This window comes from Chiroxiphia lanceolata, chromosome 8 (assembly GCF_009829145.1).
Source record: "Chiroxiphia lanceolata isolate bChiLan1 chromosome 8, bChiLan1.pri, whole genome shotgun sequence".
NCBI classification, from domain to species: Eukaryota; Metazoa; Chordata; class Aves; order Passeriformes; family Pipridae; genus Chiroxiphia; species Chiroxiphia lanceolata.
In genome coordinates this window covers 31,149,799-31,173,947 of record NC_045644.1, presented here as the reverse complement: position 1 = coordinate 31,173,947, position 24,149 = coordinate 31,149,799, and the positions used below count along the sequence as shown (strand labels likewise).

The following is a 24,149-nucleotide window of genomic DNA, read 5'->3' as shown; positions in this document are numbered from 1 at the left end:
TCCCAACAAACCAGCTGTTTCCAGCGCTCTGCAGCACCCTGGAAGTTCCGGTGGCCAAAATTTGAAAATGTGAAAGAGGTAAGAGGATAAGGAAGGTGGGAGCAAGATGCCATTAATGCCCAGAACTCCTGAAATAAACAATAAGGAATTAGATGAATATGCCAAGACAATGTCTTCCTTCAAGAAGAATTAAACTACAGCATATTAAAGCATTACCAACTGTCCCCCCAACCACTTAATGGCAGGACATAGAAAATACCATGTCGACTTTCTCACGTCGTTTCTAACAAACATCCTTGACTGAAGAGCAACAGGGGTAACACAAGAAACACAAATCTGTTTTTCAAGAGACAGCCACAGAAATAGTCCTTGGGACACATATTTTAGAATCCATGTGCTCACCCAAAGGAGAAACTGAGGCACCAGCCAGCACTGTGACAGCTCTCTCACAACAGACACGGGACTAGAACAAACAGTTAATAAAAGATGAATTATACCACACTCATTACACCACCCTCCCTTCCATCAATCACCATCCTTTTTGACAACTACTCCACCAGCAATGTACTGACTGGACATATTTTATGCACAGCCATCTACTGTAAAAACTGCATCCTATTGAAGAATATCAGTACAGCAAAATGAAATAAAAAACAAGACCATACTATTGATTTTTTACATCCACATGGACTAGACCTAAATTCCCTTAGCCTGAGAAATCTATTGAGATAACTCTCCAACACAGTACGATTACATTTCATTTAATGACTTCTCTGGATGTGCAATAGGTCCTAAAACAGCTCTTCTTTTTTCCGAATATCTTTTAATAAAGTTGTTCAAGATGTGTTTTGATTTGACACCTAAACTGGTTACAGTAAAGTATTTTTTATTTTTATCATATATTCCATTGCATTAGAGGTGCGTTTATTACTCTATAAATAATTCATTCAAAGGAACTTCAGTTTAACAGCACCTAATAGACACAATCTAGGTAGCACACTGGCAAATTTCAGCTTTAAATCAGAAGCTGATCAGTCTTCATATAAAAAAAAAAGTCAACTTCTCAGAAGAAAGCATCAGTTTTAAGAAAGTCAGGCATGAGCACTTAAAAATGAAGTCAATGCCTGCCAACAACTTTTGTACTAATTTATTATATTGCTTGTTTGTGCAGGAAGGGGATGAGATTTGTTTCAATCTAATCTAATACCCTTTATTTCAACAGAAACTTGAAGAATTAGAAATGACTGTTGTTCCCTCAACAATTTGCTGTGATAGAAGCTTTATTTTTCAGGTCAGCACTCTCTAGTTTTGATTGCTCAATGGGAGCGCCACAACGGCTAAAAAAAGAAGGCTCTGAAACTTTAGGAAATAGAAACTGCTGACTACCTGGTGAAGGAATAATGATTTATAATATATGAACAGGGGTAATAATTGGGTAGAAGGCTGTACTCAAAAAAGCCTTAATTCACAGATCTGACATCAGAAAGTCATAGTCCATCGATCTAGCCTCAGAATGATGGATTATGACTTTTTAAGAACATGTAGACATGTCAGCTTCATGAGCATTCCGGGAATTGTAGTCCAAATTGTTTTACTGAGGTCACTTGAACAATTTCAGCTTTTTTCCAATAAAGCTAATGCACTAATATTTTGAAATATAAAAGTTCTGTTGGATCAATTTTTTTTAAACCCTAAAAACTCTCCAACCAAATATCACAGGTTGCCATAACCTGAGCTTGAAGAATTCTTTTCTTTTCTTTTTAATTACTTCAAGTCCGTGTCTTTTTCTTACAGAGATAATAACAATTTTAAATACCAATTGGCTATTATGTCAAAAAAAGTTTTGTATTCAAGTTTGGAGGTGAAAAAAACAAGGTGCAAAGTGAGGGATTAATTATCATGTTTTCTTTCAGGAAAGAACTGACATAACCTATGCATGTTTCCCCCTGTGTTATTTAAAAAATATCTAATTTTTGACCTCTGACTCCTTATTTTTTTCAACCCTGATTGGGTTTTAAACTGTTATTGAAAAAGACATTATGATGTGAATTTAGATGAATTCTTTTATGAAAAGAAATAATACTCTTGCAATGTGTGAATACCTGGAGGTTGAAATGTATTTTTATACAGAAGTTTTTGACATTTTAAATTTTAAAAAGACATTCTTGGAACTTCTCTTTCTTCATAAAAACAAATGTGGGCTAAGGTTATTGAATAAAATATTCAGGAAAGTTCCAGAGATCCTTTCATTGAGTATCACATAGTTATTTAAAATAAACCACAATTTCATTCATAAAAATCCATTAAAAAAATCTTTCAATGGCTTTTCTCTATTACAATTAAGTGAAACCACCTATCAATTAACAACTTCTACATTAGACTAATTCAGTGGCTCAGATCAATAAGAGTTCTTCCAAAAATGCTTTCTTCTCCAGAGAAGTGCTGAGAATAAAAAGAAAATCCCACATTAAATATAAAATATTACTAAATATTTTTCAATGCATACACATATTAAAACTATAAAAAACCTGTGACTAAAAACTTTTCCAAAGCTATAAAAACTTTATGTTATACAAGCAACAAGGGCTAAAGGGCAAAAGAAACAAACCAAACAAAGCCAGGGTTCCATATCTCTACACTTTTCCCTGGAAACTCATTTGTATCTCTTCTTGTCTAGAAGAGATACAAATGTCTAGTTTGTCTAGATATGTCTAGTTTCTCCTCTGATCTTTCTCACCTTACTTCCTTTCTTACTCACAAAATGTTCTTAAGAGAACTTATTAATAAAGTACACTACATATGTGAAGTTTCGGGGTTTTTTCCTTCTGCCTATGTTCATAACTAAATCTACCATGGAAAGGAGAAGTCATGGGGCTCCTTTATGATGGCTAAAATAACTTTTTTCACTAAACCCTGTGTATACATTAAGTAAAGACATCCTGGATCGAGTCTCAGCCCAGATTTCAAAACAATGACGACAACAAGACCAAAAAAAAAAAAAAAAGGAAAAAGACAGCTGTAGGAAAAATAATGCCCTTTTTAGAGCAGACAAAAGCAATTTACTTCATTTTGACAACTATATATGAAATGGCTAATAAAAATCACTGCCCTGTTACACAAATTCCTTCCTCTAAACACACCTAATGTTCTTAAAGGTCTCACATCAAGGAATCACATCACTGAAAAGCAAGTACTTCTGTAAAGGAGCCTGAAGCAGCAATCAAGTTGCACAACTGATCAAGAGGGAGTACCACCCGCAATTAACTTTTTCAGGGAATTACCATTGGCAGGCTGTAATTACTCACTTGGAAGGCAGGTATGAGGATACCAAGGCCAACAGTTTTCTGTTTGTGATTTATATGTCTGAGGCAACGACCAGTGGTCAGGATATCAGTGTGCAGCTCCCTTCAAGGAGCTTGTTGTGTGGGGCTCTCGCAGCATCCAACCAGGTTCACTATTACTTCATCATCAAACCATCTTCTACCTGAATTTTCCTTGGATCCTTTCCTTATTTGGATCCTAGCATTTACCCAGCTCAATTCAAATGAGACCAAGCAGGGTGGCTACAACCTTTCCAGAACTGAGGAATGAATACAGCTCTAAGGATTGCAGGCAGGGGAGGACAGGAGCCTGGTACATTGGGTGTCTCCTGATTCCTCCTCTTTTTTGGACCTCCCCATTAGTCCTACCTCTTTTCTTGTTATTAAACTGGTTGTATCCTTTTCTTGTCTCCACCGACACCACTAGCTCATTTAATATATGTTATGAAGCAGGAGTCAGATGTTAGCTTTGTGTCTTTAATGATGTGTGCTTGAACCAGTGACCTTGAAGTCAAAGGCTCTGTAGATCTTTAGCATTCCCTCGATATTCCAGGCCTTTAGTCATCAAGTTTATAAGCAAAACCCATGTGCAAAAGTAATGCTTGCTCACAGTTACTACTATGATCATTCTGCTGTACCTTGCACTGAAAGAATATGAATTATAAAGTGCATGGGTTAGTAAAATTTAAATCAAGCAAATGTTTAATATTAAGCCATTTCATCTTTTTCCAAAGTTTGGCAAATTTATTACAAAGCATTGAAATTGCACTTCAAGCCCTAAGGCTTGCAGTGTTGGAGCCTGCCTGATTAATATAATTAAAAGAATAGCATAACTCAAAAATTATTAAATAATTAAATATACATAGCCTTATTGTTTACTTCCAACTGATAGCATGATTTCTAGCTAAAAAGTTGCACTGCTTTAATACCTGATGAGTTGTAAAAGCACATCCCCTTTTCCCTGCTGTGCATATGATTAAAAGAGTAGAGGTTAAACACTGCAATAAAAAAAAAAATTGGGGAATTCTATTTTTGGTCACAGTTGTGCTTAGTTCTTTCTTCTCATTTTTACAATAAGCAGGTGCTGCTGAAGACGTGGAAGGTCTCATAGTAGGAGGACATCAAGCTGGAGAAGGGTAGGAAAATGCTTCCTCAGACAGAATCTTCAAATATGAGTGTTACCCCTGCTCCTTGCTCTCCAAAGACACTTGAATCACTAACTATCTGAGGGTTACGTCTTAAACTCCTTATGCTCCTTACTCATATGCAAGGACTGCCTAGGAGTTTTGGCCTCCCTACAGAGAGTAGGATCCAGGATAAATACTGGAATAACCACAATTTGAAGAGAGATAATAACAAGGCAACACAGCAATGCTTCATAGCAGATTCTCATGATGTGGTTTTAATTTGAGGAGGAGGTAGCAGTCCTCAATCCCAGGGAACATCAAGATTACAGGCATTCCATGGCAGAGAACAGGCTGTGGGATGCTCTTCCATGTCAGGTGGGAAAGGTCTCTGGCATCCTTGGTGATACTGAAAGCACCAGGCCCAGAGGTCTGGGACTCCTGGCAGAACTAACTTCTCCCTTCTGGAATTGCCAAGACACACTTGAATAATTACAAACACCAACCTAGAAGCATCGCCAGAAAACAAATCCTAAATACACTGGGCTCAAGAGTCCATCAGATTACTGGACATAGCTTGTGAGTCCTAACACAGAGCATTGCTCAAAGCTGGCAAATCTATGTGGCATAAAATTCTTCTCTCACACAAGTGTTTGTGAGCCACTTGCATGTGCACAGCCAGCAAATGCTGGCTGGTAAAATGAGGGGTCCCAGAGGTCACAGAGACACGTTTTATGGGATGGAAACCTAATTTTCTTTATGCTGAAACCACAGGAAAAAAATCCCTACTTTTTCTGCAAATGTTGCCTGCATATCTCCTTCATCCAGTGTACTGATCAGCTGCCCCTCCCGACACATGAGGTGGAAAGTCAGTGACAAAATTAAAACAAGTTGGCAAATGTACCTATACATACATATTTCATGTTAGCACAGTTATGCTTTAGAAATTATGGCAACAGCAATAGAATTCCACTGCTGTGATCATGGATAATCAAAGCAAGTGAAAAAAAAGCCAGTGCTGAAATATTTTCAAAGGTATGAAAGTCTTTACTGTTGTGTAATTTAAATTTACTTGCCATCACTTGAAATTTCCTTTCGTCTGCGTGATTAGAATTTAAATGCTCCCAAAGTATATTAACAAATATAATTCCTGTTATATTGCAGAAATACTGCAGCAACCTCCTCTTCATGTTGAAAACTAACTAGGCTCCTTAATTCACTACAGAAAATACAAAGCACAATTAGTTAAAATGTTTTCAAATGAACTCTTATTTGGGAATGACCCACAAGATGAACCAGTCCAGCACTTCATATTCTACTTATACATACATACAATACACTCACACATCACAAAGCTGTAGCAGTATTTTCTACAACTGTAAATATGAGATGTTTGCGTTTTAGGGAGAATATTTTTTAATGTAATAGCTTTCATCTTGAGGAGCAATTTTGCCAACATTACACACCATGGTAATGTTGTGTCTATTTTAGATACAATCCCAGAAGTTCCCTTGAAATTACTTGGGGCACAGGGGATTGAGGACACCTGAATTGAACCGTAAATCTTAACTGCACACTCAAAATTTATACTTGACAACAGTAACAGAAGGACAGACATTAAAAGCCTTCTCTTGGGTTATCCTATGATAAATTTGTCTAAAATCTCTATCACAAGAATGTCTTTAATTTTAAAATTCAGGATGGTTTTGATAGGTAGAAATTACTGTTCCGAGAGAAGAGTTCACCAGAACACTAGTCACACTAGAGATTTTATGCAGCCCAAGCAATTGGGCCTTAACAGGGAAGTACTTGACACAGTCAGTCTGACACCCCAGTAAAAATGAAGCTGCAATACCCTACTGCACCAGCACTGCTTATTGTAGCATTAGTCAAGTTTAGTGTACTCTTACTGAGCACCTTTAATTTTTCCCCTGGCATACTGATTTTACCAGACATGACCCACAGAATCCTGTAAGTGGCACAAATCTATAAAAATGACCTTTCATACAACTGAATGCCACTGAGCAGGGTTTAGTTTGCTAACAGTCATCCATTCTTCCCCAAATGATTTGGTGGAAAGAGAATATGAAAATTAAAAAAAAAAATCAAATTCTATGTCTGTATAGTTTAGAGTTATTGATATTCATCTGATCAAGCAATTTATTTTGCTACTAAAATTGCTAGTATGCTAACAGATAAATGTTAGGGAAGAAAGCAGGTTTATCTTTTTAATTGTATTTGTTTGCTATGAAATGAAATGAGAACAATTCATAATATAGTCTGCAAAGTGGTAAATGTATTAAAATGGCAGCTGACCTCTGAAAAACTTTAGTGCCTAATTCCCAGTTCCCAGAGCAACCCCCAGGTCCCTGTGTCCTGATGACGTTTAATGCAGTCTTTAAACTTGCCTGTTACCTAAACAAGATCCCTTACTGCAGATTCCTACATTTTATGCTAATCCATATGGTTTGCTGCTTACTAGTTTCTGCAATGTTCCTGCTACTATGAAAGAAAAAAAACCCCAGCAATCCACAAGACAAATTCTCATTTTATCTGGCACTTGTCAAATATTAAGATTCTCCTGGTCTGTCAGATTTCTAAGCTTGTCTAATGTCTGTCGTTTGTATCCAAAATTAATAAAGTCTATCCATGATTTTTCAGTTGCTGTGATTCTGATTATCCACAATAATTTGTAATTTAAATTCACAAAGATGTGCCAATGTAGCAATGTGTTTGTGTTGTCGGTTTTAAACACTTGGCCTTTTTGACTCATGGCAAACCCCTGCTCTTTCTCACTACGAAGTTCCAGTAATGCTTGGACTGACCAAATTATTCCTGGTAATTTGATTATGTACCCTCTTTCTTTTATTATTTATCCATTTAACTGCGGATTGATCAGAACAAAGAGACAATTAAATATACTCCAATAAAACCAGTATGAACAACAAGAGTAGGAACTGAAGTCAAACCAGCAGCAGTTTGGAAACACACAGAGATAAGACTGAAATCCTGTCTTTACCTTCTCCTATTGTGTTTGGCTGTGCCAGGGTTGCAAAGAAAACGAGATTAATTTTACAGTCAGTAGTTCAGGGAGTTGTATTTGCAAGCAAGAAGGAGGGACAAAAGACAAAATCATGGCAAAATGAGTAACATTTGGCTCCTTACTTCCACCTTGACAATTGCTTGATTTCTCAAACAGAACATGATTATTGAACAGAAATGAGTGGTTCAGTGCCCAGTTACATACCAGGATGCACGCAGTGCCAAGAGACTCCAGGGCGGGTGTGTTTCCAAGGAACTGCCAGGGCTGTGTGACACTGGTACCTCAGGTGCCCAGGGGCCATTGTGACACTGCAGGCCTCAGAGGGCACCAGAACGGACCACCAGTAGGATTATTAAAAAAAAGCCAAACCAAAACCCAAACCAAAACAAAAAAACATAAGGAGAAAAGTCAGCAACTTAGACTCTAGCCCTCACTTTCTTTTTATCTAGACCTGCCAGGACAACAGTAATGGTAACATTTGAAAATAGTCTTACCATGACAAGCCTAAGTGAGGGTAAAACCTTTCAATACTTCATTGGGAATACGATCATGACAGGCAATTTAACATTTCTCCAAATGTAAATCTTCAACTACATCCTAACTCCTGAGGAATACAAAAAGCTAGCAGAGTATCTTCCTTAGAACAAAAGAAAATCATTAAGATCCTAAATGTATAACAGACAGAGACAAAAATGATAAGTGGGTGTCATGAATAGAAAATGAATGCTAAGAAAAACTCTGAGAGAATGTGAGGTAGATATTCAAAGTAGAATAATCTCCAAGGAACATCCCTAGCCCTCCTCCATTTTATTAAACCACAGTACCACACACATTGTCAACGGTTGCAATGTATTCATAACACACAACATTCAGTACATCTAAAGAGGCAGACACGAATTCCAGCCTGTTAGTGCCTGAAACGTGTTCACACCCTTAATCAATCCAAAATTCAAGACTTCTCAAGCATGGGATGTTATCATAACTCTGAGACCATATTTGGATGGCCTTCTTATAAATGAAGCACACAACATTCATCTTTATCTCTTAGAATCTATGCCATTTCCTTAGACTGTATTCGCAAGCCAAATTTGAGATGCACAGTCAAAATAAACTACAGAGCAACAGCACAGCAGATATTGTTCCTTGAGTAGTGTTATTTGAATAGAATGGAGACAACAAAATTTTTACCAAGGTCATGAATTCTAACACTAAGAAAACAATTAGAGGTGTATTAGCATGTAATTCATGCAGAATGTTCTGTGCTGTGGGAGTAGTAAGAATATTTTCTGCAATATGTTTTAACAATGTTGTTGGATTCTTGTAGAACCAACCAAAAAGGTCAGAAGGACCACTTGTCGTAAAAGTGGAGAGCAGAAAGTTGACAGTTCCAGCAGAAAGCTGGAAACATCTGGGTTTATTTGGGTTTTATCCTGGACTCAGCACCATCAGCAATGTAACTGCAGAACCCACACAGGCTCTGGCAAAGGCTTTGCAGTCTGAGACAAGGACAATGGGAGGATGAAATCAGCTTGAAAAAAAAAAAAACCAAACTCTCACCACCTTAGTATCTTAAAGTCAGCCAAAGAGTCTGCCCACTCTCGTAAGTACAAAAAAGCAGACATTAAGTATAAATAATTAAGTATTCCTTTTCTCTGCTTTAGCTTGGTCAAGAGGACTTTCAGGATGAGTTTACTACCAAATTTTCAACAGAGCAAATGGGAAGCCAAACCATAAAATACATCAGATAAAAATCTTAACCATGAAACACACCAAAAGGTTCCAGCTGCTGCCTTTTCAAGCTCACCCCAGGGAGACACAGTATATTCTACCTATTCAATGCTGGTTTTCTGAGTGCAGTGCTGGAAATACATAATGAAGTCTTAGGTTCAAACAAATAGTATAGGGACTTGGTTCTGGCCCTTTTCTCTCCTATCTGCACAGTCATACATGGGCTACCTCAGCTTGTTCTCTTTGGGTGCTCACTAGGTAGATGGAGACCACGCTACACCCAAGTATGTACATGGCTTCCAGTACCATTTGGCAGCTCCTTCCCATATTTCTGGTGCCTTACAATATTGTTGCAGTGTATTCAGACTCTCGTGAAAGAAGCAAGCATTATGCTTTGGATAAAGTCCATCCCTTTGTCAAATGTTTTCCTCATTCAAGCCATTAATAAACACAGTTTGAATTATTAAACTGAAGCTAAACGATGTCGAAGTCTTTCAGAAGTCTAGCAAGCTGCAAAGAACAAATAATACAAATGCTGAAGTTGTTTTGTTAATATTCTATTTACACAGCTGGGATCTTCGGAATTTTATCCATCTGTATATTTAGTAAGCAAGGCAAATTAATGCTTAGAATTGCCATTTCCTAAGTGAAAAACAAACCAGTAAAATGAAAAGAAGGCTCCCCCACAGTCTGTCTCTCTCTGCCCCATTCCAGATAGACACGCACACCTCCCCCATAGCCATGAAGCATGAAATAACTGGAGAGGATTCTTCACAGACAGATGTAATTTATAACAAAGACAGGAAAAGGCAACCCTAGCTCAGAGCTTGCTGCCCTTCCTATAAAGTTCACCTTCTTACCAAGAAAAAGCAGAGAATAATTTGTTTGGTTTCTGTACTCAACTCCTTTTTCTTTTATTGTGAAAAGTTTCCATTGTCCTTTTATGTTTTGATTATTGAGTAAGTTTAGAGACTTGCCAAATAGCCCTAGATTGTTAACAGACCACCACTATTTAACTTTGAATGCTTTAACAAAATAAAGACACAGTTCACATTAATATTCTATGCCCTCGTTTTATTCATTATCTTTTCTTTGAAATTTAACCAATTTTCCTAGCTAAGGTTTATTAAATGTAAGCCTAAGTAGCAATATAAGTTACCTCACATACCAACCAGACATCCTATAAAACTCAACTTTCTAAAGCGTAACACCACATTTTGCTGAGCTTAGCATATTTATGGGAAATCAAAATAACTTTTATGAATTAAAAATTCAAATACATCATATTCAATGTTGTATCTTATGACAAGTTGTAAAATTCAAGGTGAAATTAGAAGACATGCAAACTTTCCAGTGCATTTTAAAAAGGAACTTTAAAGGATTGCAAAACTTGTTTGTTATTTAGACTTGGATTACATTTGTCCTCATAACACCAACTAAAGGAATAAAAATTTATTAAAATGTATATTGATTATAAATCACCACAGTAAAGAAATGTCATGCTGTTTATTTATATGAATAAGGTCAACATGTTATTCATAACATAAGGTCACAAGATGTATGAATTTGATACATAACTATTCACCCATGGGGATACATTCCCACGAAACATCACATCACTTGCCCATTCCACAGATACTTTTATGAATACAATTTAATCTTCGACATGATGAAAAGCTGCAGACAAAGGTAGGGGGTACAAAAATAGTTGTTCATTGCAGCATAAGTTCATGGATCTCTGTTTGTCAATTAACAAAAATTATGCTGGAAATTTTGAAAATAGGGCATTTGCTCTGGAAAACCAGTCTACAGTAAGTTACACTGGACCAGCAGGTACCATTTTGGTACCTGCTGGCAAACAACTTTAAAAAAAAGGCATCTAAATTTGAACCAGCAAAATATAAATGGAATGCGGCACCTTCTTGAGTAACTCCTTGATCCCTGCTACGTTACACGGAAGAGTTTAACACCGAAAACAGCATTGTCCTGCAGCAGACAATGCATTGGGTTCAAAATAAAATGTGTCCCTTTGGGGTTTTTCTTGTTTTGTTTTGGTTTTTTGGCAGATTCCTTTCAAATGTTCTTTGAACTACCTAAAAGTGAGGATGGAGTTTGTGCAAATAACCTCCTGCCAACATGCCAGCAGCAGCCTACCTGGCTCTCACCAGCTTATGTACAAAGCTCTTTGAACAGTTTGCCATGTTGGCTGACCTAGAACCCATTTTCTCGATTCCTGGCTCCCCAGTAACATGCCTTATGGAAAGCTGAGGGCACACCACAGACCCCAGAATCATGTAGACTTTGCTCCCGCAGAGCCAACTACACTCTGTGGCACCAGGATGGAGCCTGGGCTCTGAAAAGGTCTTTTAAGAGCACTGCTTTGGTGTCATGGAGTTTAAATACAGACATGTAAGAATAGCAATTCTGTTAAAAATGTTTATTTTTCTGTTTTAAACTGGAATTAAATCAAACTGCAAAAATCTTAGAATCCTCTATGAAACAAAATTACTCATCTTTGCTCAGCTCCAAGTACTTCGTTTTATGCTGGTCAAGTAAAACAAGTAGAACTCCCAAAGGGCATCAACAGAGTGAGCTATTCAGGAATACAAGAAAAGTAAAACAAAATTCATACCCTAATAGTCTGCCTTCAGTTACTTTGCTTAACCACTTTAAAATTCATCCAAGTCAATATATTTCTGCCAATCTCAATGGCTTCTATTAAAATTTACATCTTGATTGATAACTACTTTTAAACATGTGCCCTAGTCTTCTGATATAGCACTTAATCATTTGGATCGTAGAATATTCTGATGAATAGCAGAAACATGCTGTCATTAACATACCGACTGTCCCTCAGTCAAAGCCTACAATTCCTAGCTGACCAGCATTCCAGCAAATAAACAAGTCATTAGGGCCATTATCACAACTACATATGTTTACATGCATCCAAACACACGCACACAGAAATAAAGCCACTTTCTAAATAAATAATGAAAAAACCCATAGAGTACATCTGTGTATATATTAATTCCTGCACAGTTTCAGAAATGTTTTCATGCCAAGAATTCAAGGTGTTTTTTCCCCTCTCTCTCTTATTCAACATGATACAGTCAAAAAACGTGATGCTTTGTCAAATGAACTAAAAAGTTATGATGGGCTTCGATTTTTTTTTTTTTCTCTAGCGTCTTTAGCTTTTCATCCTCCAGGGTCCTGAACAATGTGACCCCAGTCACTTCTCAGTTTAACTCTGTGTATGGTGAATAGGTCCATTGAAATTAAAGTTCCCAATTTCTTAAAAAGAGGCGCTTGTTTAAAGGCTGACTGAGTCAGAACCATTGTGCTCAGCAAACTGAAGGCATAGCCTATGTCAGCTATTTGGCAGTTTTCCTGCCTGAATTCTCTTCTTTCGTGACTTCACGCATGTTACTGAGTTAAAGAGCAGGTTTTGTTTTGTATTTGATGTTTCCTAACAAAATAATCTAAAAAATATTTTGTTAATCATTCTCTAAAGCATTGTAAAAGTACTCAGCACTGGCTTAAGAATTCCACCAGCTCCCTGGAGCTCTCACACGCTTTCAGGGCAATGCAGTTCAGGTACCAAAACTCAGGAATATTAAAATTGCTGTAGAAGACCATCAGCATGTGACCTACATGGAAATGTAACTGCTAAAGGTCAGTGTATTTCCCCTGCTGGCAAATGAGTATAACAACAACAATCTCTGAAAAACAAAGGTAGTTTCTACTCTGCAAGATATGCTTAAATATTTGAAGTAACACTGCATACAATTCCAACAGACTCCGTTTTTCATTCAGACTAATCACAAGTACTTCAAGATCTCTCTGGTTATAGCCATAGCAAGCTTCAAGGTCAAAGGATCTTGATATCCGTGATTTTTGTCACAAAACCCACTGGCTCTGCAGCTGCTTACTTCAGTAATCCTGTCTTGGGTATGACACACTTCTGCAATGGATATCAAAAATTTCCCCTCAGACATCAAAAGACCAAGTACCAGTTTGCCAGTTTTAAACATTCATAATCACAAAATAATGAACCTACTCCTGAAACTGTAGTTTTGATCTTCATAGCAGTAAAGGTTTGAGGAACTTGTTTTGAAGGAAAAAATAAATAGGAGCACGGAAATGAAAGAGAAACGGAATGTAACACAGCATTGATTTATCAAAGATACACGATGCCAGACTAATTTCATAGTTTATTAAATAACTAATTTTCTAGACAAAAGCAATGTGAAAGACATGATCAATTCACGAGTGGGCAGGAATATCATACAGACGGGACTGAATGGCCTTGAAGACTATTCACTCTTGTATTCAATGACAAACTGGGAGGTGACATTGTGGGGACATAATTTTTTTAAAACCTACCGTGCACTGGGAGTACCTCAGCTGGAAAATACAGTAATAAAGGAGAACCAGAATAGCAGATGTACAACGAGGCAGCCACATGACACAGGTATAAAATGTGCTTCTAGGACCTATCATGTAGGCTATTCCCAGCAGAGGAAAAGAAAGTACTATTGATATTTTACAAGGCCTTGCTTTTATCTCAGCAACAATATTATGTCAGTTTGGTCACTTATGTTCAAACAAAACTGATTTAAAGTGGAACAATTATAGAAAAAGGCCAACAGGATGACTAGAGGCTGGTACCTTTGGAAGAATATATGTATCAAAAGTCTACCTTGAAAGCAAAGATTAGAGAAGGCTGGCTTTTCTAGTCTAGCTAAATGAAGGCTGACAATAAGATTGCTGTCTCTTTATACACCAGAAAAATAAACACTGGGGATGGAATGAAAGCTAAAGGTCAATACTGGCACAAATTGGCACAAGGACAAATGCACATAAGCTCGTCATGGATACATTCAGACTAGAAATTAAAGTTTTATAACCATTACAGAAACCGGGCACCAGGGCAGCTTTCTAACTGGCAGAGAAATGACAAAAAAAGTTAACTTTTTAAACTGGAGTTTGACAAGTTTCTCAAGAGAATTATGTGTGTTTCCCTACGAGAAAGAGGCAGTAGAGCTGACAATTGAAGACATCCCTTCCAGTCCTACACTCCTCTTGGTGCTTTTGCCATGGTGATATTTACAAAACAAAGCTACAGAAAATCAACTCACTGATTTTTAAGCATTACAAATATCTGAAACCCTCAGGCTTTGAAAAGCACTCCATTAGCTGGGGAATGAGTCTCTCTAGTGTGAACTGATATGCTTATGGAAATGTTGTTTTCACAGATCTTTAAAATGCAGTTCTCAAGAAATCATTGAGCAAATTTGTTTAAACAATGACTGATTAACTAATCCAAATATGCAACACCTAATGATGATTACATATCAAAGTCAAGTCCCAGACTTTTGCCATCAGAAAAAGAAAACACCCTTTATTAGCTTTCAAATTCCTATTCGCCCCTTTAAATTCAAACACAGAAGGGATTTTGTTCAAACTTGAAAAAAACCAGAAAACAACCCAACTCACAATTGGATAACAACCAGACATAGTCCAAAAGCTTAATATTTCAGAAAGTAAGGAGTACATGGAAAGAAGGCATTAATGGAACCTGTTTTGGAACTCTAAGTACAGAGGATGATATCTAGTGACTGCTATAATACTGAATCTGCACTGCCATTAAACTTAATCTTTGATATTTTTATTGCAACCTGACCCACTATGACATCTCTAAAGAAAATTACATTGTACACTACTATTTCAAGAAGTCAAACTTAGCTAGTCATCTGGGCCATAAAATAGCAGATTACTCCATCAGGCTGGCTAAAGCAACTAGGAATAAAACTAGATTTACCAACCACATTATTTTTATTAGGAAATGTTTCAAAGCAGACATAATCCCAAAAGACCTCAGTCTCATTCCATCCAAAAATATACAACAGAGAGCAGCAAAAAACATGAACTGCAGTATAAGGTACAATTTGTAAATGTGAGAAAAAAAATTACAAGATGTGCTGTAATATATCATCCTATCAGAGTAAAATAAATTAACTGAACATAGAAATAGAAAAGAATAAAAACTTCTATGCAACTCATGTATTAACAATTTAAACCTTTGTTATAAGATCTGACATGTGTTAATAGGAATTGCTCCACTGAATCCCTGCACATCAAGATTTAGTCTGTAGTCCTTTTGCTTTCCTTGAAATTGCAGGCTAATATAGGTGCACTAAATCACAGCTAGAGAGCAAAACCTCCAGAACAGGCAAAAGGAAAAAAACAGTCTCTTTAACAATAATATTCCTGAAGAACCCTGGTGTGTTAGCACCACATGCATTTTATTTTGGATCGCAGCCAGAGAACAGCTAAAGTACAGCTTCTTCTGTAATCATTCTAAATAGGGGGAACTGCTCATAACAGTAACAGGAAAAAAAGCAATAAATTTACTTGGCAATCTTAACACTTCTCAGCAGTTCCTTGTACCGTCATGTTTTCTAACAGGTATTCATGCATACATAATATATAGGTCTTTGTAGCTCTGGAACGAAGGAGAAGTAAGGGATTTGATAACTGGAAAGGCAAGTTTTAAATTTTAAGTACTGTCAAAGTAGGTTAGAAGTGTGATGTGTGTTTTATCATCTAACCAAGCGTTCATGTCTTTCTGTTTTAACCTTTTTTTTCCTAGGCAGTATGATCACCTCAGGCAGTTTGGGGTTTGAAGGCTTTAGCCAATGCAAGAAAAAAATATATTTAAATTAGCTAGGCCTTTGTTACTTTTTTAAAGACTTAAATACTGTCTGTATTTTAGAAAAGTGGCTCCATTATGCTAGTTGCATCAAATGGAGAATATTAATCAGATTGTGAAGCTCCACTAATTATGTGCTACATTTAAATAACTTAAATTTTGTTAAGTGGCATGGGCACAGATATTGTGTGCATAACCTGACTTTTGAGTCATTTCCCTTTTCTTGTCTGATTTTATTCTACACAGGAAATGACAGGGTCATTTGGAAATAACTGCAGTGAAAGATCAAAAAGGAAACCTGATTGAGAACACTGTATAATTGCCTGTGCTAGAGAAAAAAAAATTCCAATGAGTTTACAATCCATCGCTATAAGATTTCTCTGGAAAACACACACTGCGGTTTCTCTGAAAGGATATCCATTAAAACACCGAGTATGGCTTTTATTTGTTGTAGCTGCATCTCTTTTAAAGGAGCAGTTCTTCTCGTTAGGCTGTTGGGCTTTTATTCAGTAGGTAATTCTTTCGGCACACATCTCACTGAGCTAAAGTCATTTCAGTGGAAGCAAATCAATTCTGTTGAAGCAAGTCATTTCACTGACTTGTCTCAAAGTGTTCATTTGCAAAAGGAGATAATACTGTAATTAAGCTCTTGGAACACCGTGGTTCTTGCTATTTGGACAAATCTGGCCATTACGATTTACAGTGCCCTGTTCCAAAAGAACAGGCTTTTATTGGTGGAGCTAAAAGAAAACTTTTTAGACATTAATCGCACTCAACTTAATGTCAGGATCACATCCAGCTGTGGGCCATGCTGTGTCTGGAGTGGCCTTCTTTTTTTGTAAGACATTGGTCTACATGGCAGGACTGCCGTCAGCCTTTCAGCACAGATTTACTGTCTACTTTCAGCACAGAGAGATCCCAGTGGATCTCCTGTTCCCTGAGTAGATCCACTGCAGAGCAGGCAACTCCAGGTGCGCTCCTGCCACAGCGAAACACACCAAACCATGGCAGCCCCACCAACTCCTCAGGGTCTGAGCTGCTCCTCCAAGGGACTGGAAATATAGAAGTTATGCTCTCCTTTATGCATAACCATTTCTAAATATAACAAAGTTGTAGCAAAAGAGCTTGAAGTCTATGCTGAATTCACCTCTCATCACACTTTAACACATAAAGCAAGTACAAATAATGCCATAAATTTGTATGTGCAGCTTCAATGCCTTAAACTGTTACTTATTGAAGAACAATGCATCACCCTATCAAAATAGACTCTAGCAGAATATAACTATTGATTTTCTTGGGTGTTGGAGTGTGGTTGGACAAATTAAAAGCTCTCTGCCATGTAACTCAGAATACAAAATGGATTAAACCAAAGTGCTGCCATAGGTAAGAAATGGCCGTAAAGGAGTTATGGCTAAAAACTGTCTGCAGGTTTTTGTGACAGTTATAACTGTAGATGGCACTTGTTGCTTTGATGGATCCTCACCCAAGTCATTCACAGCAATCCATTTCTGCCATTCCCTGGAGGAGGTGATACCCTAAGCAGAGGTGGTGCTCCCCAGCACCTGTGCAGGGCAACCACCCTTCCATGGCTGGGACAGTCCGTGCTGATCTCATCCACCACAAATGGGTTTTAAGAAAACACAGAGATGTTTCTTTTACACTAGTTTAAAACTGATATGATACATTACCCAAATTTACACAAAAATTACTTAATCAAAGCTTCATTAAAATCAATTTTACCAGTTAGGAAGTGCTAACCACCCATTGATCTGATTAGCTAATATAAAACACCCACTCTAATATAGTAATTCCTAAATCCTGCTCCACCTGTGTATTGACAGTTTAGTCACCGATTGCATCATAGTTGGAATTTTAGCCCACCTTAGAAATCATAAGAAAAATTTCCAAATATTTGCATCCATGTCAAGAAAAGTCCTTTTTTATAATATGTCTATTTAAAAGCAACACAGAAAGAAATTATCCCACATCATTTACGGAGTCCAACCACCAGCTCAAAATGTAAAAAAAATTTTTCGGTGCATTAATTTTAACTTCACTGTGTACTGATAAGCTAAAATATAAGTGGCATCAAAAAAATTTCACTACTGTGCCTCTCTGAGCAATCAGTTGTCTCCTAATACAAATTTAAAATGTAAATCTTTTTCAATGTATTGTAACATATATCCTCAAAAGGCACAGTGAGGCTAAAGAAAGGTTTATTTGATTAAGCGAATCTGTCTATTTGATTAAAGGCCACATCCTGCTTCAACACATTTTCCTATGTATTTTTTCACGTGCAAGTCAGAATACATGACAAAGTTTACAGTCAAACTACCTCACTGCTATTAACTGAATGCTTTCAAAATGGTCAATTTCTAGCTCGTCTGTTTCTTTACAGCCAGTATAATTAACTGTTGTGGCTACAGCAGAAGCCAAACTCTGTACGTACACATGCATACATAAATATTAGGGCTGTGGTCAGACTGGGCTTGGTACGCAACCTTTTCTGATTTTGATTGCTGGTTTTAAAATAGAACCAGACTCATGCATTGCTAATTCAAATTACATGCATCAACTTATAAATACATACACAAAAGTGTTCCTGATTTAACACAACTAACAGCTTAACCAAGCAGTGCATTTACACTTTTTTGAAATCCAAAATTAATCTTGAATACAAGGATCAAAACATCTAACTTGTGTTCTTTAATCAGCCATTTTACGTTAGTAACGTAGTAATGTTGACGTGAAGTTGCTTTGAGCAATATAAAACATATGCCAGGGTGCACTCGTTAAATAACTCTGCATAATGAGTTCCATCTATATAAATGACTCACCTCATCACTTAACTCAAGTCCTCTAGGATGCTGGAAGAGGAATTCATACACTCTATAGTATTTAAATAAGCTGAAAAACAAGAGAATACAGACTATTACAGTTGTAAATCTTTGGAAAGAAAAAAATATTACAAATTTTGTTAAACTAACATGTTAAACTAACATGTTAACATGCTGTTAAACTCCAGGATGATAATACTCTAAATTCTAAAAAGAAACCGTTGTTTAACTTCAGGTACAACACGCCGCATATTTAGTTTGCAGAATATACTATCACATGGCTGTAGAAAGTGCAGTATGATACCTAAAAATACATCTACTTAGTCCTTACAAAATTGAACTCTGAGAAGACAAAGTTCTACTCTGAAAAAAGTAATTCCTGAAATACTTCTCACCAGGATACTTATGCCTTTAATATCAGCAATAGCAGACAAGAGGGAAACAAAGCCAAATCAACTTTCAGATTCTGGGATGGGCTGCCAGTCCAGGGAGCAAGTTTGATCTTAGAACACCAAAACAATAAAGAATGGAAGCATTTATTCTCTTAAGGTCACCTTGCAAAATCAGCTTACTATTTCCTCAAAGACAAACTAAAAAACTAGATTGACACACAGCAGTTTTGTGTATTACAACAGAAGTAACCTTAAATAGACTTTCTCAATGGCCCAAAGTATTTATCTTCCTTAAAACATGTATGGCTTTCCTTTTCATGTGTTTTAAATAATTTTCCTTGTTTCCTTTTCTAATTATCAATGATATGGTATTTGTTTAATCAAAGGTTTTATTTGTCACAGTCCATCTGTTACAATTACTTCTCCTCTTAAAATCATGATAGAGAACTTCTGGCTTCTGTCACATCATTTTGGCATACAATTTAAAACACAGCTCTATGATTTCATAGCAAGTCCAGGCTGAAGGACGATTCCAAGAGTTTATCACACTCCTGCCTGATGTATCCATGAAAACGACAGCAATTTTTGCAGGGAACATCTGTTAAGTGGTTCCTGTGCTTTCTGGCTAGGGACAGGACACAGGTTCTTCTCTTAAGAGAGCTATCAGTGGGTCAGCAATGCCTCTTGCCTTGGCACCTGCAAGGCCTGCATAAGAAGTTTGGCTACCATCAGCTACAGGCTCCCTTCCCCCAAACCCAAAACACACAGGCAATTAATTAAGTTCTTACAATATTTGCCATTTCATTTGCACTACCTTTTTATTGCAGCACTTCACCAAAGAATTCTTGACATGTTTCAGTGGATATAGAAATTATGTTTAAACAGACTTCAGGACTTAACCTGGAAATGACTCACACCAATTTATGGAAATACATGTCCCCTCACATACACAGCTATTATTTGGCAAAATTTTAACAGGGACTATTTGAAAAAAAGACAACAAAATATTTTATGAACATCACAGACACACAAGAAATATGACATACATCTTTCCAACTGCATTGACAGAAAATAGCTTTTCAGACGTTTTTCTTTTACTTATTCCAGTGGTTTGGAAATGAGTCAGATTTACAGCACCTAAAAATCAGGTCTTTTTCCCTTCTCCTCCAAATGTATTATGATATTCTTAATGGATTATGTTACAGGTACAAATAATTTATAATATCCCCCCAAAATACAAGTAATTATATTTGGCACTTCTGAATTTTATGTCTTTATTTTTAAACAGAACTCTGTTCAACCTGGCACCCTTAATCCTGTATCAAGGAAAGAATTCCTCCAACTAATGCTCTTTACATCAAATCACGTAAATTATATATCAGTGTTTGTTTTGAAAAAATATTGTAGTTTTCTTTCTTTTAACAATATAATAGAAAATGCTTTTTTGTTTCTATCTGTTACGAACAATTAAAAATTCCATACCAGTGTTTTTAGCAATTACACACAAAAAAATTTTGCTTGTGTAAGTAAGATTAAGAATAGACCCTTTTATGATGTCATACGAGAATCTGAAGGTGATTAACAATTACATATTTCCCCAGTTCCACTGCTTCCTGAAACAAAATGTCAAGAGCTATGTTGATGTGTGTTTGCCCAAGGAGACAAGATAAAAAGATGATAACTGTCACCTTCCACCAAACCTGAAGGTGTCATTATAGTTGCTGCACAGTTTGTGCCAACGTAGTTAAGCATTTGTCCCTGTTTCCATTATAAATCTCATGGGTTTAGAGCTCATCTGTAAAAATGTGATCTGAACTACAACATGTCATACTGTCTTGAACGGAAAAAAAAAAGCTATAGACCTATCGTTTAAAATAAAACAAGAAAAGATGTTGAAGTGATACATTAATTTGAATTGTAATAAAACTCAGTCAACCTATTTTTCAGTTCACAAAGTTCAAAGTACACCCATGTAAGTTTGCTGATTCCGTTCTTATTTGGGAAAAAATATTCCAATGACTGAAATAATGGAATGCATAAACTGGACATACACAACACATTTCAGTGTATTTGTGTATCTCCATGACCTTGCAACGGCATACATTTGTAATAAAGTGAGCAGTTTGAACATACAAACACAAATCTGGCAGCCAAAATACCATTCTGCTGCAAAAATCTTGTGGCTTGATTGTATTCCTGCCCAGTTAATACTTTGGTGGTAGAAGGATGGAGCACCTAATCTCTCGGATGAAATTCTTGTGACTGTGAAGGAATTACTTCATGGACAAGATATCTCTCAATGGATAATTTACAAAAGAGCTATAGACATGCTATTTGGAGAGAACATTTGTTCCATATAAATACACAAAAGACACAGACAGGAAGGGAGAAGTAAAAGAAGTTGAGTTGAGACATCTCAAATGCCAAGTTTCCTTTCAGTTTAGGGCTAGTACTTGGCAGGACATGGTTTTGTCTTGACTACAGAAATTTGAGATTTAAAGAGATGTTCCCATTTCATGAGGGAAGAACCTGAAGTTTTTTTGTATTTTCCATGAAAAAGAAGCAAAAGAAAAAAATCAGAGAGCAGGAGAAAGAGACAAACTTTATAGCCAATTGTAAGACAAATCGCCTGTGATGGGTTTAAATCTCCTGTCTGAATCCAAGTACTATAAACTGAAAGGTTCACAACTATCCTAATATTTTTGCCTGTCTTCAAGAGGAAATACTTTTCTGCATTCAGGAAAACACTCTAAAAAAAACCCCTCTTTGACATGTTAAACTTTTCCTAGCAAAAAAACGGTCTGAAAATTCCCAACAAATCTATGTATGGATCAGTTATATCTTACTCAGTTTTTATGCCCATCTGCCACAAATCCCCGCCTAACCACCATTCAGGTAAAAAAAATGGGCTGAAGGGCTACAGATGCAGGATAGGTATGAGCACATATTACAAGAGCAACTTCCTTATTTTCTTGTCCTTGCCCCCTGACATTCATGGGTGATATAAGAGCTGGAGAACCACTCTGTCCCTCATATACTGGAAACAGTGGTGTGTGAATATAGTCACTGACTTAAACGTGGAATCTCAGTGGAGATTCATCTGTACACATTACTATATAGTAAAAACTTTACATAGAGAGGTGCTATCAGACTCTTAGTATTCTTCTCAGATAAATAACTGAATTACTGCTGTTTGCATCTCTTTCTGTGTCTCTGTCATGAAACATTTTCATGGAGATACCAGACTTTTGCTGATTTTGAAATGCAACATTTTTATGACTCATATGATTGTAGCCTTAAGTTTTACTTCTGTAAAGTAAAAAACTTTAAATCACTTAAAAAGTCCACTACAGCTGTCAAGGCCAGACAAATACTTTAGAGTTACAGAAAAGACCTAAAGTTCTATTCAGATGGAATTTAAAAGCAGTATGCTTTAAAAACAAACCAAGAATATTCTCTATATACCATTTTAATGGTTTCCTTTTATTACTCAAAACAAAACTCAGAAGGAATATTTTCAGCAGAATCTTACAGTTTGATAAACTTCCAGTCTAAATTTATTTTCTGGGCTTTGACATCTGAGGCTACATCTTTACTGCTACTTGCATATTCTCTCTTCTTTTTAATGGTTTGAGGTTTGATCTGTGCAGTATGTTGGCACAGTAGGAACATATCCAGTTAAATAACAGCAATTTAATAATAATTTTTAATATGTGAATTATTTAATGATTCGATATTTAATAATATCAACAATAATTTTATCAGTAATTTCTCCACTACGTTATATTACTTAAATACGAAATAACAGATTCTGTAGAAATAAATACCTGTTAATGAAGTAATCAATGATTGCTTTGCCTTGCTCAATGCTGAAGAAATTCAAGTCACCTCCTTGTTCTGAATCAGTTTCTCCTATTTCAGCCATTGCTCTTTCCAGTTCTTTTAAATTATCTCCTAAGGTCATATGTTTGTCTGCAAAGTAATCCCAAAGAATAAAATCTATGTATGAACATGACAGGGTGGAGTGGGGGTTTTTGGCCCATTTTAATTATAAGACTTCTTGAAGTTTTAGTTATGAGCCATGACAACTTAAAAAGCAACAGCAGTCAAACACCTCTCTCTGTTGCCAATTATTCTCATCAACAGTGTGTCCATTAAAATTCCATCACAAAATCACCAACTTGCCTTCATAACAGAAGGATCATAATAATGGGTGTTCAAGATAGTACAGCTTGGCCTCTTACCTATGCAGAGATAACCACAGGCAGAATGATACTAAAATCTGAGGTGCAGGGTATGTTTTATCTTTAAAATAAATTTACTACTGTTTATGTATTGTAAAATATTATTCTTCTGACCATGCCCCTTACAACATAACCCATTAATACAGAAACAAATATTAAAAAGTGCAACCAACTTTTTCTTAAGTGCTTACAGTCATAATTAAACATGAATATGCATAATACCCTCCATGTATCATCAAACTTGAAGATATTTTTGCACCTCTCCAGAATAGATACTTACTTTACTTTTTTACCCTGGAAATCAAAACTAAATGCCAAAGCAGTTTTGAATTAGAATTTAAATTCTGTTTGTTAACTGTCTTGACAAAGAGGAAAATCTGAAATATATCAGTGTTTGCTGAACGTATAAAAAGAAAGGATTCATCTTTCTGATTTGCACACAGTGTCTGCCATCACTAAAACCACGGGGAGTTTAAAAAACAAAGCTTCGAACAAAATTTACTTTTTCATTTTTTATCTAAAAAATCTACAGCAAAAAATGGCGAAATATCCACCAGTGGTTAAATAAATTTATTTTCATTACTGTTTTAAGTCTCTACTGATACAGTCCTTGGTTCTTTGTACAGAAAACAAATTAGAAGACTTATAAGACTTTTGTTCTTTATAGTTTTGCCCTTTAGTGGTACAGTAATCAAAGGCCTGAAAACTTCACCTCGGTTTTTAGTAAGAGAAGCAGCACAATATAAATA

General features: G+C 36.3%; 1 protein-coding gene across 1 annotated transcript in view; it reads right to left on the bottom strand.

Annotated features, from left to right (window-relative positions):
- Positions 1-24,149, bottom strand: part of CABCOCO1 (ciliary associated calcium binding coiled-coil 1) — a 52,829-nt gene that overhangs the window by 16,005 nt on the left and 12,675 nt on the right. The window contains exons 4-5 of the mRNA XM_032695281.1: positions 22,984-23,128; positions 18,765-18,834 (exon numbers count right to left, since the gene is read on the bottom strand). Coding sequence (XP_032551172.1) covers positions 18,765-18,834; positions 22,984-23,128 — 215 coding nt within the window. The remainder of the gene's footprint in view (positions 1-18,764; positions 18,835-22,983; positions 23,129-24,149) is intronic.